Source organism: Clupea harengus, chromosome 4 (assembly GCF_900700415.2).
Source record: "Clupea harengus chromosome 4, Ch_v2.0.2, whole genome shotgun sequence".
NCBI classification, from domain to species: Eukaryota; Metazoa; Chordata; class Actinopteri; order Clupeiformes; family Clupeidae; genus Clupea; species Clupea harengus.
In genome coordinates this window covers 22779350-22795859 of record NC_045155.1, presented here as the reverse complement: position 1 = coordinate 22795859, position 16510 = coordinate 22779350, and the positions used below count along the sequence as shown (strand labels likewise).

At 45.6% G+C, this 16510-nt stretch overlaps 1 protein-coding gene across 2 annotated transcripts in view; it reads right to left on the bottom strand.

Moving 5' to 3' along the window:
* Positions 1 to 16510, bottom strand: part of LOC105894341 (SH3 and cysteine-rich domain-containing protein 3) — a 78687-nt gene that overhangs the window by 26489 nt on the left and 35688 nt on the right. For both annotated transcript variants that reach the window (XM_031566802.1, XM_012820854.2), the window contains 2 exons: positions 10853 to 10902; positions 9814 to 9905 (listed from right to left, as the gene is read on the bottom strand). In XM_031566802.1, the coding sequence (XP_031422662.1) occupies positions 9814 to 9905; positions 10853 to 10902 (142 nt within the window). The remainder of the gene's footprint in view (positions 1 to 9813; positions 9906 to 10852; positions 10903 to 16510) is intronic.

Genomic DNA, 16510 nt, shown 5'->3' with positions numbered 1-16510 from the left:
TAAGACCAAACGATTGGTTTATCATGATATACTTAAAAGACGGATATTTCCACGTTCCGATCCACCACAGACATCGAAGATTTCTGAGGTTTGCGTTCGGAGGAATAGCGTACCAATTCAACGCACTCCCATTCGGCCTAGCTCTGGCACGAGGGTTTTCACAAAGTGCGTAGAAGCAGCCATCGCCCCATTACGACTACGCGGTCTACGCTTATTCAATTATTTGGACGATTGGTTAATAGCTGCTCATTCAAAGGCCGCAGCGGTGCAAGATGGCCATCTAGTGGTGGCACACTTGCATCGGCTGGGCTTTGTAATAAACAAGGAAAAAAGCGTTCTGTGCCCAAGCCAGACTACGCATTTCCTAGGCATGGTTCTAGACTCCACCTCCATGGAGGTCAGGCTGTCTCGAGAACGAATAAATGCCATCAAAACATGTGTGCACCAGTTACGACTAGGACAGTCAGTCTCGTCGCTGTGCTGCCAACGCCTGTTGGGAATGATGGTGTCGGCCGCAATCGCTCTCCCGCTGGGAATGTTGCGTATGCGGCCATTCCAAATGTGGTACCTGTCTCTGAGACTCAATGCAGTCACAGACAGATACCGCAGGGTAACGGTGTTCTCCAGATGCAGGAGAGCCCTGGCAATCTGGAGAGCCCCCTGGTTCCTCGCAGCGTCAGGCACTATGGGCATAGTGACGCACCGCGTAGTAGTAACCACAGACGCCTCCATCAAGGGGTGGGGAGTGGTCTGCGAGGGGAGAGGCGTGAACGGTCTCTGGTCTGCGACAGAGGCCGCGTCTCATATAAATGTGTTAGAACTACGGACAGTAGTGCTCTACGACACTTTCTGCCCAGACTGAGTGGTCAGCACGTGTTAGTGAGGACGGACAACACTGCGGCCTTGGCGTATATAAACCGTCAAGGCGGAGTGCGCTCCCCGTCACTGCACCATTGGGCGAACCGCCTGCTCCTGTGGGCAGCGGTTCACGTCCGTTCCCTCAGGGCAGTTCATATTCCAGGTCACCTCAACTACGGGGCGGACCTGTTGTCGAGGGGTGACCCTCAAGCAGCAGACTGGTGTCTACACCCTCAGGTGATAGAGCAGATCTGGCGGCGTTTTTTCAGGGCGCAGGTGGACCTGTTTGCAAACAGGCAGAACACCTGCTGCCCTCTCTGGGTCTCGCTAGGGGGCGACAACCCCCCGCTAGGTGTAGACGCGCTGGGCCACCAGTGGCCAAACCTACGCCTATACGCTTTTCCCCCGATTCCGCTCCTCCAGCAGGTGCTGCGCAGAGTAGCGGACGAGGGCAGAGAATTGTTATTGATAGCCCCCCACTGGCCCAACCAGCCGTGGGCAGCGGATCTATTCAATATGTCAGTGCAACAGCCCTGGGAGCTGCCTCTACGGAGAGACCTCCTAACGCAGGCGCACAGGACAGTGTGGCACCCCCATCCGGAGTGGTGGCGTCTCAGGGCCTGGCACCTGAAAGGTGCAGGCTCCTAGCGTCAGGCTTATCGGACGCGGTGGTGACTACGATACAAAGTGTCCGAGCGGTGTCGACACGCTGAAGTGGCGCAGTTTTGAACGGTGGTGCGCTGCGCGTCAGCATGACCCCATTAACTGCGCGCTGGGCGTCATACTAGAATTCCTACAGCAGTTGTTTGATGAGTGGAAGGCGGCTTCCACTCTCAAGGTGTACCTGGCAGCCATTTCAGCCTGCCATGCAGGCATTAATGGCAGTTCTCCTGGCAGTCACCCGCTAGCGTCACGCTTTATGGCGGGGGTGAGGCGGCTCAGGGTGCCAGAGAGGCACCTCATACCCCCTTGGGATCTGCTGGTTGTGTTACGTGCTCTCACAGGGCCTCCATTCGAGTAAACGTCAGCAAAGCGCGTCGGTGACATGCAAGCCCTGTCCGTCAGCCCATCGTGCCTTCAGTTCTCGATCGCTGGTGACAGAGTGGTTATGCGACCTAATGCTGCTTACACACCTAAAGTGGTGGCAACCCCATTCCGCAATCAGGTGATTGAATTAGCAGTTTTCTCGCCTCCTCCTTTTGCGTAAGCAGAGGAGGAACGTTTGAATAAGCTGTGTCCAGTACGCGCTCTCCGCTGTTATGTAGAGCGCACTGGGGCTTTCAGACAATCAGATTTGTGTGCTTTGGTGCATGTGCTAAAGGCAGACCTCTATCAAAACCGAGCCTCTCCCGTTGGATAGCAAAGGTGGCAGGACACACAACAGTGCCCAACTGGCTGGCGACAGCCATAACACGCGCAGTATTTGTCAGGATCCTGCTCTGTCTTCCTTTTGTGTTTCCTGGTTCCCAACATGTGCTTTCCCCGGTTCGAGCACTCCGGCTTAGCCCAGTACCAGGGCCTGCACCTCGCCGGGCTCCGGTTCGAGCACTTCGACTTACCCTAGGCCCAGGGCCTGCACCTCGCCGGGCTCCGGTTCGGCTGCCTCCACACCTTCTCCGCCGATGACTGCCGCTCCTGTTCCCATTGATGTCTGGTCCCTTCCAGTTCCCAACCTCCCTGCTCCCATAGTTCCTCTGCCGCTTCCGGCTCAAACAACTGCAGCAGCCCTGAGTCCTGCTCCTGTGTCACCTTCTCCTGAAACATCCGTTCCCGATGCCGGCCCAGCAGCACCCTCTGCCGACACCAGTCCAGCAGCACCCCCTGATGACGTCGCTGATGGCGTCACTGCTGATGACTCCACTGCCCCAGGCGTCCCTGTCCCAGGCGTCCCTGTCCCAGGCGCCCCTGTCCCCGTCCCAGGCGCCCCTGTCCCAAGCGTCCCAGGATTCCCCTTTCCCGTACCTGTCCCGGGTGCCACAGACCCAGTCCCCGGTGCTGCCAGCCCCAGTGAATCAGGCAGTCTAGGCCACTGGCTCTGCAACCCCAGCCATTGCTGGTGCTGCATCCCTGGCCTCATCCCCTGACGGCGTATTCCAGGACTTGGTTAAGGAGATGCGCTGTGATCTCCTCGCTCCCAACAATGCTCCCAGTCGCCCGCCAGACCATTTGCCTCATTCTGGTCGTTCACCCGGCCGGCCACCAGACTCTCTGCCCCTGTTTGGCCGCCCACCCGGCCGGCCACCAGACACTCTGCCCCTGTTCGGTCATCCACCTGGCCGGACGCCTGACCCTTGGTTTCTGTCCAGCTTTCTGCCCTGCCTGCCTTGCCCTTGACCCCCTCCACCCACCCTATGTGGACCTTTCGGTTTTGTTTGGGCCGTCTGGAATCCGGCCCTTAGAGGGGGGGTAATGTCCGGATCCTGCTCTGTCTTCCTTTTGTGTTTCCTGTTATTTCCCCAGTTTGTTTATTTTGTCATGTGTTTCTTGTGTTTGTTTTGTCATGCCATGTGTTTTCTGTCTTTGTCCTGAAACTCCGCCCTCACCTGCCCTCTGCCACTTCCTGGTTTTGTCCGTGTCTCCGCCCCTCACCTGTTCCCAATCATCACCCTGTTTGTTTGCCTGATTTGTTTCACCTGTGTCTTGTTGTCTACTTCCTCCTTTGGTATTTAACTTCAGTCTGTCTTGTGTTTCGCGTCGTGTTTAGCTGTGTGCTTTCCCGTATTCTTTCTTTACAGTGCTTTGATGTTTTTTGCCCTGCCTGTTTTTGGACTCCTCAATTGGTCTTCTGTGTTTTTGGATTTCTTAGTTTTTTCCTTTGGATCTTCTGTGCTTTACCCTTTTTTGTGAATAAACCCTGAACTCTCTCTGCATCTGGTATGTGATTGGGTCCTTTCCTGAAAACCCTGACAGTATGCTGTACCCGGGATCCGTAAAGGCAATCCATCATGGTGCAACATGCGCTGTCTGTAGCCCACTCCTGCCAAACACGACACGAAACAATGCTGTTACATCCATGAGCCAGTGGTGAGATGAACCAGTGGCATCTTTTACTAGATGCTAACTAAGGATCTAAACCAACTCATTGTTGTAATGAAACTTCCGAAACTTCTGCCATTCAGGTGTCTTCAGCAGCGGAATCTTTGCTGAGACCCTAGTTCTTTGTCCTGCAGTTTCATGCTGTCTGTGACTGGAAACTTGCTTCCTGATATGTGTCCCAGACTGCATCTACTCTTGTTGTGTTGTTTGTCATCAGGCTCTCTGAGAAGAAGGCAGATGATGCATCTGTGTGTACTCTTCAAACACAGTGGCACGCTGATGTGAATGATGGCTGACATATCCAACACAACTACAGTGACCTCTTTGGCAGCTGTAGCGCACCCAGGATTAGGCATACTTGGCAAACAGGCAAGAAGGAGCAAAAGCAGAAGCACTTGCAGATCAAACTGAACAGCCTTGAGGCCGTGTGCCAATAGGAGGAACTCCAGAGACTGTTGCATGACCGGTCAATGCCTATGGCATCTTGCACTAACTTCTAGGGGAATTTTACAAAGCCTGAGGAATGTTAATGCAACATATAATTAAAAACACAGATATACTACATTGGGAAAAATAAGTTATCAACATTTCTGCATGGTTATTGATGATGCTCTCTCATTAAAGATAGGGAAAACTCCAACTGTGTGGATGTTTTCACAACACTGGTTGCAAATACTTTTCGTTTGGTGTTTGTAGGCACGACTATTTAATCATATGCCCATCATTTTGATACAGATCAGGCAAGAAATGTCCTTACATCCATTCTTTACGTCGATCATGTGACATGGAAATGCCCAGAATGTGGAAAATGCCAATGTCTCCTTACTGTCGATAGCTGGCATGAAGCTTCAGTCCAGCATAAAGAGGCAAGGGAGTCTCTCTCCTTCCATTTATAGAGACTGAGGGCCTGGCTGGCCTGCTTGACAGCATTACTGCAGCTGAGAGATAGTACATGCCACTCTATTTCTGGCATTGATAATGACAAGATCCTCTTTCGCTCTTTCTGCTATAGAGCTTGAGCCTTCCAGCAGGACACATAGAAGGGTGAGAAGGGGATTGACAACTGTTCACTTAGACCAGTGCTTTCCAAACAGATTTAGTTGGCCCCTCGTTGACAATGAGAAAAAAAGTGCCCTCACCTCCCAACACGCTGGAAAGATTGAGACACTCAAATACCCTATTGCCTGTTTTAATGATACACAAATACAAAAACAAGGGATGCCCATAAGCTGTTGCAGAGCTTTTCTGAAACATTGATCTGCATAGAATGCACACGGCACAAGGGAGGACAGTACGCTCCCAAGCTAAGCGAAAGAGAGCTTAGACACCTACAAGAGCCTGTGAGAGAAGGGGGAAACACGGCAGCAAACAAACAAACTGGAAATAAAGTTTAAAGTCCTACCCAGAGGAGATATATTAGGAGCTGGTGGAGCTGGTGAAACAGATTTTTGCCACAGTTAGCACTCCTTGTACGATACATTGCTTCCTTCCTTTACAGAGTCTGTAAAGCACCTTCAGACAATGTAAATTGAATTCATTAAAATTAATCAAATTGAATTGCCTTTAAAGGGAACATATTCTGAAAAATTCACTATTTTAGTGCTTCTACAATCAGTTTGTTGTGGGCTGTCCATGTCAGAAGAGTTGTGATTCAGTAAGCCCTTCAGATGTTCTCCACTCTGCCACTGGCCCCATACTACCCGATCTGGTGCCATTTTGTTCATCATGACTGTTATGTTAAGGCCAGTGTAACGCTGAATCAACAGGGTTAGAGAAGTAACCTGGGCCAGTGTAACGCTGAATCACCAGTCTGTGTGACAGCAAAATGGGAGGCTGGGTGTAGGGGTTAGCGGCGTTACCATGTTGTATTGGGGGTGGGCGACGTTAGCATGTAATGATTGGGGGAAATGTGTTCTACTTTCATCAGTAATTTGTCAAACAGGCATTTTTTGCTATGCTTATGTTGGTTTGTGAGATCTGGCTTTGGAGCCAACTGGTGTATAGCTGCAGCAATGCAATCACTAATGATGTGGTCAGTGTTGAGTATTTTTTTCCGCTGTTTGCAGTTTGTGCTACGGTAACACCTTAGGCTAGCCTATTTGATGTGTTTACTTGTACAGTAATACTTTGGATGTCTATGTGAATTTGTGTAATTTGTGTCCGAATAACATTACTATATGTAGGTATATAGCGGCTACCACAAACAGCTCTCTAGTTAAAGAGTTTTTATGGGTAGGGCATACTCAGGACTCACCTGAAGTGACCAAGATAATGTGTCACTGCTGGTCAGTTTAGGGTTTTGCACACATTCCAAGTTTTCCTCCAAAGGCTCTACCTGGCAGCCCTGCACTTCAACGAAAATGGGCATCCCCAAGCAAGAACAACAGCTGGTGAACTGCTATTTAGAGTGAACTTCCCAAAGTACAAGAAGGGAGAATGCACGACAAAGCCAGTGAAAGCAGATCCAACTCTCCATGAGTGTCACAAGCTTTTATTGACAACTCCACAAAGTAAAACAATTCACAGACAGCCATTATACAACACGCAAACCAAAATAGTATATAAAATAACTGTTGTCTTTATATGGCCTTCATAATAAATATAACAAGGAAAATAATATAAATCTGAAAAAATGTGCAACACTGCAACATGGTTATTTGAATTTTTTTAAACTATACAATCTTTTTTTTCTTTGACAAGGTTTTTCAGGACCAAGACCCATATATGGATGAGGTGCTGAAGATCCCCATCCCCGAAGATCTCTTCCCAGTTTGACAAACCAGACAAGCTGGAAGTGATAGCCAGCTTTGTGTCAAGGTTCAATCAAGGGCAGGTCTGAACCCCACGTACCTTCCTTGAGTGTCAGGGAACTCTCTTCGTATCCGTAGCACCACGCAGGAGGGCAGTCAGATTCTCCAGCCAAGAAATCTATCTTACAAAGCTTTTGTATGCCAAAGACATGTTGTTAACAATTGGCACATGTAAGATGAGCAGTAAACAAAGTAAGAGGGAACAGTAATTTATTGTATTTCCTTCCTTAGTCCTTTTTGTATTACAGAAATGACTGACAACTCATATGCATAAACAAATGTACTGCTGCATTGCCCTTAGACGTAAAGTAATGCATTGCCCCTGTAGTGAGAACACATGAACACATACAGTAGTCTTGTAACGTTGAACATTTGAAAGGGTAAGTGACATGGATTATAGAACAGATGACGACTACATAATTACAATGTCATTCACAAAGAATGAATTCTACCTGTGGTATCTCCCGGCAGCATACATTCTCCGGCGGTGTAGACATTTTTCCACAAATACACCTGTATGAGGAAAGAGTTTCAAACAGTGACAACATTGCAGGTGAAGGTTATTTGAATTCTGTGTTACTATTAAAGACACCAAATGCAACCATTTAATGAGAACACAATGTTTTAACGCTGTGATAAATGGAGGTAAACATCCTGTACATTACCATGAGTTTTGTCGGACACACCTTGCTTGGCCCATTACTGTTGTCAGATAACATTGCTGGCTGTGAGTTTAACTTAAACATTACAGCTTGAGTTTTACTAGTGTAGTAGGTATAACTTAATGACGTTTGCGTTACTTGCATATACTTAAACACCACAAACCTAGCTTTCCACAACCAGCAACCAAAAACACACTGTATTTACATACTCGAGGCATTGGGTTGTCATCGACATTGCCAGCAAGACCATATGACCTTAGCCAATGTACAAACATACAACAAGAACTCTTAAAGTGACAAAGTTAACTAACCATTCAGAAACGTCCTGTTGAAGCCTAAATTCTGGAACTTGTTCGGGAGCTGCCTCTTGTTCAGGGTCCGACACTGACACAGCGGTGCACTCATATAGTTTTGAACCAAAGTTTCTAGCAGCCATGTTTCTCCCAAGGTACACGCTCAACAGTTGGCATTGTAGCGCCAGAGCCCATCTCTGATATCACGAAACCTTACTTGGGTGAGCACTAGTGATAGACCGATATTTTCAATGGCCGATGCCGATATATAAAGGGGGGGGGGTTTGCATCTGAAAATACAACAATTAAATAATAATAATAACAAATGACACACAAAATTGCTGAACTTTTTTTAAATTAACATTCATTTAACATTGTTTCTCTGCATTACAGACATAAACTTTGATGAATACAAAATAAATAAATCGGGCAGGATTTGTTTAACCATGACAAAAAAATTAATTTCAACATGTTAATGTGGATGCAAACAAAGCTATCTCTAGCCCATTAGCAAATGCAAAAGTTTAGAACTAACGTTGGGTTTCTTATAACTATCAAATCAATCGGTTACGATAGCAGATTGTTGACTTGAGACGAGAGGAGAGGTTCATCAATACTTATTTCATTCTCTGCCTCAGCTGACAGCAGGTGCTGCTGGCTTTGCACCCTTGAGAATAGTTCTGCTAGCTGGCTATTAATGTTACTCTTCTGCAAGTAAACTTTCTGAATGTGTATGAACACCATCTATGAAGAAAATATGCTTAACAGCGGCAGATCACATGCTCACCAACAATACAAGGCTGCACAGTTACACTTGCTTACCGTCCCCACAACCATCTCAAATGACACATCTGATGAACGTTTTATGACTCTTGCTACAGTTACAATTTCAAACTGACTAACGTTATTCGCATTTTTTCTCACTAGAAGGCCGGAAACAATCTAATTATGCAGACAGTAAACATTGTTCAGAGTGGCCAATTAAATATGTTGAGCTTTGAAAACTAGGAATTCAAGTATTACCGTTTTCTCTCAGGTAAAATCCAGCAACTGCTTTCCAGCACGTTTGGCACCTTTTCCACCCGTTGCCCGTAGAACGGCAAAATTGACACTAGGGGGAGTGCTAACATTGGGCCTCATTCTCAAATGCAGTTAAGAAGAATTTCTTCTGAACTCCACTTCCGGTGTTTTAGGAACAAATTTGGTATTCATGAAAGTTTTCTCATATGGGATTTGTTTTGAACTTCAGAAGAATTTCAGAACACGAAATAGCAGTCGTAAATCGCAAATCCTCGAAAAAAACACAAGATGCCCCACGGGGCCGCTCCGTGTTAGAGGGGTTAAGGGCTGAATTTATGAGAAATCGTTGGTGATTGCGTTGACATCAACTCTACAGACATCCTAGGATTTAAATACTTGTAAGTGAATAAATAAATAAGCACTAAACTCAATCGTGTTGATATAGTCATAGTGGAATAGAATGGACACATCTAAATCCTGCAACAGTACCTCTACCTCTGCACCGGTGAAGTTAGATCTGCGTTTACTCGACTGGTGCTTTCCGTTTTTACATGACTCGCTTTCGACTTGCTTTCACGTGGATTCGGTTGATTCTGACTGCACACGTTACTATGGTTGCGTGCCCTTATAAGGAGCTGGCGGGGCGTGTATTTACGCGAATCCAGGTGCACGACAATGCGCGTTCAATTTAAGAATCCTCATTCGGGGGAGCATTGCCGAGAACACTTCGGCTGCGTAAGAACCCATTTTCAGGCATTCATGAATCAGGCGGAGTTCTTTTTCTTACGTTGGTCTTCCAAAGTCCGTAAGAAAACATTCAGAAGAAACTTATAGAAAGTTATAGAAAGTTGCGATTAACTGAAAATGCCAGATATCGGCCCTATTATTCGGCCGACTAATTAATCGGTCGACCCCTAGTGAGCACTGGGGGGTGAGCTGGCACATTAGCATTTAAAGGAACAGGCACTCAAAACAGGTTGCTCTGAACAGGGCTGTTTTAGACAGGGTAAGAAGGGCCGTATTTTGCTTGATCCTTGAGGTATTTTGACATTTCATTGAGACCCTAAGAAACCATGTCAAATTGTGGAAAAATGTGCATACTCCTTTAAAATACTGAAGAGAAATAATGCTTACTGAAAGTCCAGGTCATCTTTCTCAATGGCTTTGAAGCGATACAGTGCCATGTAGTAATGTGACTGTGAGAAGGTGCCAAGGTTCTTCTTATTCTAAAACAGACAAATAGAAACCAATCAGTTCATTGTGAATCAAAATGAATGTTACTGACAACTGCTGGCTTTAGCATACATTATTCTGAACCTTTTTTTGTAGTATTGCAACAAGCTCATAAACATTTCACATGTGTAAAGTCAGTCTAACAGAACTAACATTTTGTTACACTTTTTTGGTATAATCATCTTTATATGGTTTCATAAGGTATTTTGCCTAGTACATAGTTGTCTAGTAACATGAACGCTGGCAAGGCTGACACCAGGCATATTTGGCATATTTTTGTTTGATTGTTTTTACAATTTACATAGTTTAATGTAAATATTCTTCTGATTTATATATATTGTAGTTTAGTTAGGCCATTTCTAGGTTATTATTATAATTTGGATTACATTTCTCTCTGTGGCAATAATTTTATCAGAAGCCAATGTTGCATCCCTCTTGGTACTGTGTTGGGTTGAAGAGCTAAGTTTGAGTTCATTAATGCCACACCTCCAACTGTAAGGTGATCCTGGGAGGGTGCTATTTTCCTCTCTAGAAATCCAACACATTACCTAGCTGAGGCAGGTTGCTGACAATCCAAAACTAGATTTGCATTTCCTGAAGGAAATACCAGTGCATGCAAAAGTAAAAGTAAAGTTGTGAGGTTTCATATTTCTAGATGTTACAGTTTTTGTCCAAAAACAACACATTCATAATAAGAAGAAGAATAACCAGAACACACACAGTATGGTTGAACCTCTGATAATAATATATATATAGAAAATAACCAAAAAAAATACACAACAGCTAATCATAACAAAAACAAGAGCATTCAAGCAGGGTCACTGCCTGGACCCCTAGAGACAGACTTTTATACAATCTTACCATTAATGGTTTCAAATCACCTAAAATGGAAGCCAGGAGAAAGTGTTTTGTATACATCTCAAGCTAGAAATGGGAGTACCTTGTCATCTGCTGCCGTCTTGTCTCCTTTCTTGTCTCCATCTTGCTTTGCTGTTAAAAAGGTCAGTAGTATTAGTAAATTCAATTAAATTCAATTCAATTTTATTTATATAGCGCCATAACAATACAATTGTCTCTAGGCGCTTTACAGAGCCCAGAGCCTGAAACCCCCTTAGTGCAAGCACAATGGCAACACGGGCAAGAAAAAACTCCCTGTGAGTCAGGAAGGAACCTTAAGCAGAACCACGGCACATAAGGGGGAACCCATCTGCTTGAGGTCGGCCGGGTGGAGATAGGAAGGGGGGATGGGGGGAGGGTTGTGTGGCAGAAGGGGAAGGGAAACAACAGGTGTTGTACATAGCCTGCATTTGGTAGATGTACATAATATATATACAGACATCCGGTGGTAAATACATGATAAAGACAAGACCAGTTTAGTGGGTATACACTGTGCTGATAGGGTTACTATTACAGGGGTAAGGGGAGTAGGAACAGAGAAACATGTCGATGGTGGCAATAATATATATTGTATATAAATGCTAGCATAGGGTATGAGGTAGAGTAAGTGTACGGCAGTGCGGTGGCGGTGGGTGCAATTGGCCGAGGGTTTCTACAGGTAGACCGGGTGGAGAGATTACAGCAGCGTCCCATAGCGAAGATAGTCTAGATTAGGAGAGAAAGAAAAAGAACAGAGTGAGTGGGTTATTATAGACATTAGCAATGTGATAAGAAAGGAGAGGGAGAGGGAGAGAGAGAGAGAGAGAGAGAGCCTGCCTGGCTGGGTGTATGGGGATTTTATTTAGTATTTAGTTGGCTGGTGACAGTCGCAAAACGCGCCGTGTGCTATACCCGGGATCTTCCGCACTCCTTCACGGTGTTACGACCCTGGCGGGTCTAGGCCCCGCCCCATGAGATTTGCATGCCTGTTCTCTATCTGTCGTTACAACAGGTAATTGGATCCAGGTAATTCGCTGGGCTACAAAAGCCCTGCTGAGATGGAAGTCGGGAGAGCGTTGGATTGGTCGTTGGATTTTGGTTATCGTTGGATTTGGATAGTGAATTGGATTTGGGATTGTCGTTGTCGTTGTCGTTGTCGTTGTTTTAGGATTATCGTCGTTTGTTTATATTACCATTTACCTGACTTTACATTACATCTTTTGTTTCTCTTCACAACACTGATCTTCACCACACGTTTGCTATAATTATTAGATAACTATATAAACTTGTAAATCATTAATAAATATATTATTATTACTATAAATATCCTAAATTCTGCGTGGCCTCCCCTTCTTGTTTCGTGTCGTGAGCTGGCACGTAACACGTGGGGGCTCGCCGAGATTTTTTTCCGGGAATCTGGTAAGACAACTTTTCATCCACTCATTGGGGAATAGTGGTGGGGAAGCTGTATTGATTGTATAGATCGGGATATTGGCCTTGGATGCTGACGGGCACAAAACTGCCGGTGCAGCAGCAAGGGGATTGCAAATTGGGGGAGACGCACGCAGAAATTTGTAAGGTTAAACTTTTTTTGTTTTCGTTGGGTTGCCATGGAGGAGGAAAGTCATTTTTAAGAGTGACTGCAGCTGTGGGCTCTCGTTGGGAGAGAGACGGGCTGTGCATACTAGTTAAATTGGGTACAGGTGTTGGTATCTGGGTGGTGAGAGTAGGTGAGTACCTACTGGGCAAACGCAAACCCCCGCGCAGGTTAAGAGCGCTTACCGCTGTTTGTTGTTTTGGCCGGGCTTGTAAGAGTTTGTTGTTTTTCGTGGTTGTGTCGGACGCGCTGGAGTTGCTTAGCAGCTCAATTGCAGGTGGACACACTGAAGAAATAGCCACTGGAAATAGCGAGGACTGTGTGTTGGAGATAGATCGGGGAAGCTCTAGTCTAGTGGGTTTTGGTGAGGGGGTGGTTCTACACCTGTGCGTGATTTGCTGGTGTACACAATCGCGTCAGGGCGATTCAATTAATTCCGACGATCGGAAAATTTGGGGCCGGTTCAAGATGGGGTGGATGAGCATGTTAGATTGTGAGCAGCATAAGAAGCTTCTGAAAATGCAGGCGGAATTGGAGAACGGGAGGCAGCTGGGGAAAAATATGGAAGCTGAGTGGGACGCATTGGAGAGAGAGGAAGATCGTCTATTTGAAATTGTAAAACTGAGATTTAGGCAAAGAAAGGTCGAACAGGATTATCTGTTGCAAAAAGAGCAGTTAAGATTAGTTGCCCAAGGCAAGATGACGGAGGACGATCTCATTCGTTGGGAGAGCTCGGTTGAGGGAAATCGTGATGAGGGTGTGTCTGAGGTAAAGGCCGTACAGAGGGATCTGTCTGAAATGAAGACTGTGAATGAGAAATTAACAGTGGAAAACCAAGAGCTGCGTGCTCGAATTGCAGAAGCATGTGAGAAGTTGTCAGCCAGGGAGCAGGAAGCAAAGAGTCGTGAGAATAAATTGCAACTTCAGCTCGACCGGGCATGGTGTTTGAACAATTCTTTGACGGCACAGATGGACGGGAAAAAAACGGAGATGGGGGAACAACAGGAAAGGATTAAGGCAATACAGGAAGAGAAAGCAAGTGTCTCTGAGAGGTTCCAACAACTGCAGATAGATCATGAGGCTGAATTGAAGGAAAGGGACGAAACTCTGTGTGAACTAAATGAGTTGGTGAATATGACTGGACAAGAAACCATTAGCCTCAATGAGAGAGTAAGAATCTTAGAAGTTGACAAATGTTTATTGCAGGAAAAGCTGGAAAATGCCCAAGAGATGGCTGACAAAGTAAAGAATGAGAATGAGTGTATGGGGACTGTACTCCTCAAAAATTCAGAGAGAGTTAAGGAGTTGACTCAAATGGTGAGTGTAGTACAGGCACACAATTCCCAGCTAATGACACAGCTAACAGAGAATAAAGAGGAAAAAGGCAAGAGACGCTTAGTGAGCTGTGCGTCTGGAGAAGATCAGGTACAGCATGAGCTGGAACATAAAAAGGAACTCTTTCAATCTCAGATGAATGAGAAAGAAGGGGAATCGGGGAAAATAATTGAGCAACAGAGGTCTCTTCATAGGGAAAAGCTAGTGGAACTCCAGGATCAGCCATGCCAACAGGAGCAGCATCTCCAGCAGACTGCACAGGAGCTCGAGCAGCTTTGCAAGGATGCTCAGCAGAGCTCTCTCATGGACATGGAGTTGGCAGACTATGAGCGCCTTGTAAAAGAGCTTAACATCCAGATATCAGAGGAAGACAATCAGATTGAGGATCTGAAAAAGCAGCTACTGACCCAGAAAAATAAAGTTCTGGAGGGCGAGGCCCAGTATTTATTTGAGACTGGCCTGACTAAACTGGTCCACAGTGGTTTTACACCTCATAGGGAAGAGGTCCATGTTGCATGGACTAATGCGTTGTCCCACGCTCCAGATGTGGGGATAAGTTGTGTGGTGTTATTGCTTGCCTGCTTAACTATTTTATCTCCTCTCCGGTCTCCTCCCCTGTCCCTCTTAGACTGCTTTTCCAGGCCCGCTGGGATTGCTGAGGGGAAAATAGGTTGTGTGACTGGTGAGCTGGATGAATGGTGAGCATGTGAGTGAATAGGTGAATAGGTGAGCTGGATGAATGGTGAGCATGTGAGTGAATAGGTGAATAGGTGAATAAGGGAAGAAGATGGTTTAGGTAAATGGGGGTTTTGGATGGTGCAGAATCCCACTTAGGTGGGCTTCTGTCTTAAGGGGGGGGATGTTACGACCCTGGCGGGTCTAGGCCCCGCCCCATGAGATTTGCATGCCTGTTCTCTATCTGTCGTTACAACAGGTAATTGGATCCAGGTAATTCGCTGGGCTACAAAAGCCCTGCTGAGATGGAAGTCGGGAGAGCGTTGGATTGGTCGTTGGATTTTGGTTATCGTTGGATTTGGATAGTGAATTGGATTTGGGATTGTCGTTGTCGTTGTCTTTGGATTATCGTCGTTTGTTTATATTACCATTTACCTGACTTTACATTACATCTTTTGTTTCTCTTCACAACACTGATCTTCACCACACGTTTGCTATAATTATTAGATAACTATATAAACTTGTAAATCATTAATAAATATATTATTATTACTATAAATATCCTAAATTCTGCGTGGCCTCCCCTTCTTGTTTCGTGTCGTGAGCTGGCACGTAACAACGGTACAACATACGTTGTCTGTAGCCCAGTTTTGTTGATTAGGGGGGTATTGCATGTGTTTAGATGTGTTTAGCTATGCTGGCATTTAGCATTTAGTTGGCTGGTGACAGTCGCAAAACGCGGCGTGTGCTGTACCCGGGATCTTCCGCACTCCTTCACGGTACAACATACGCTGTCTGTAGCCCAGTTTTGTTGATTAGGGGGGTATTGCATTTGTTTAGATGTGTTTAGCTATGCTGGCATTTAGCATTTAGTTTGGTTTAGCATTAGTTATGTTTAGTTATGCTGGCATTTAGCAATTAGTTTGGTTTGGTACATATGGAGATTTTGTCGTGAGCTTTGTTAGGGTTGCAGGGTACAACATACGCTGTCTGTAGCCCAGTGATATACGTTTTTATTTTATTTATTTTTTTCTTGTGTGTTCAGATATGTCTAGTTATGCTTGCTGACTGGCTGGCCCAGCAGGTGATGGGTTTGTTGACGCAATTACTTATGGCTATAGGATGCACTAAAGAGGAATGTCTTTAGTCTTGATTTGAATATAGGTAGGGTGTCTGCATCTCGGATGGAGGCAGGGAGATTGTTCCAGAGGTGGGGGGCTCGGTAGCTAAAGGCTCTGCCTCCTACTGTGGTTTTTGATATTCTTGGAATTACAAGGAGGCCTGCACTCTGGGAACGGAGCGGTCTTGGAGGGCGGTAGGGGACAACTAATTCCTTAAGGTGGTTTGGAGCCAGGTTATTTAGGGCTTTGTATGTTAGCAGGAGTACTTTGAAATCAATTCTACTTTTGATAGGGAGCCAATGCAGAGAGGCAAGTACAGGTGAGATGTGCTCATATTTTTGTGTGTACGGGCAGCAGCGTTCTGTATAAGTTGGAGGCTCTTTATTGAGTTGATACTGCATCCGGACAGGAGAACATTGCAGTAATCTAGTCGGGAAGCAATAAATGCATGGATTAGTTTTTCTGCATCTTGGAGGGATAGGACTTTTCTAATTTTGGCAATATTGCGTAAATGAAAAAATTATGTCTTTGAGATCTGTTTTATGTGTGAGTCAAGTAGGAGGTCTTGGTTGATAGTTACACCAAGGTTTTTGATGCTAGTATTGGGTGTTGGGATGCCATCGAGTGTGGATAGATGGCTAGATAGTGTCATTCTCAATTGATCGGGGCCTACAAGCATAACCTCATTTTTATCAGAGTTGAGGAGCAGGAAGTTGTTAGCCATCCAAGATTTTACATCTTGCAGGCAAGTTTCTCCTCTTCTCATGGACATGAACGAATTGATGGCGATCAGAGAGGTAAGATCTAAACCAGGATAAGGCACAGCCTTTGATGCCAACATGATGTTCAAGTCTCTGTAATAGGATATGGTGATCTATAGTGTCGAAGGCGGCACTAAGGTCTAGGAGAACTAGTATTGAGGTGCACCCATGATCGGATGCGATTAGTAGGTCATTCAGGACTTTGACTAAGGCCGTTTCAGTGCTGTGGTGGG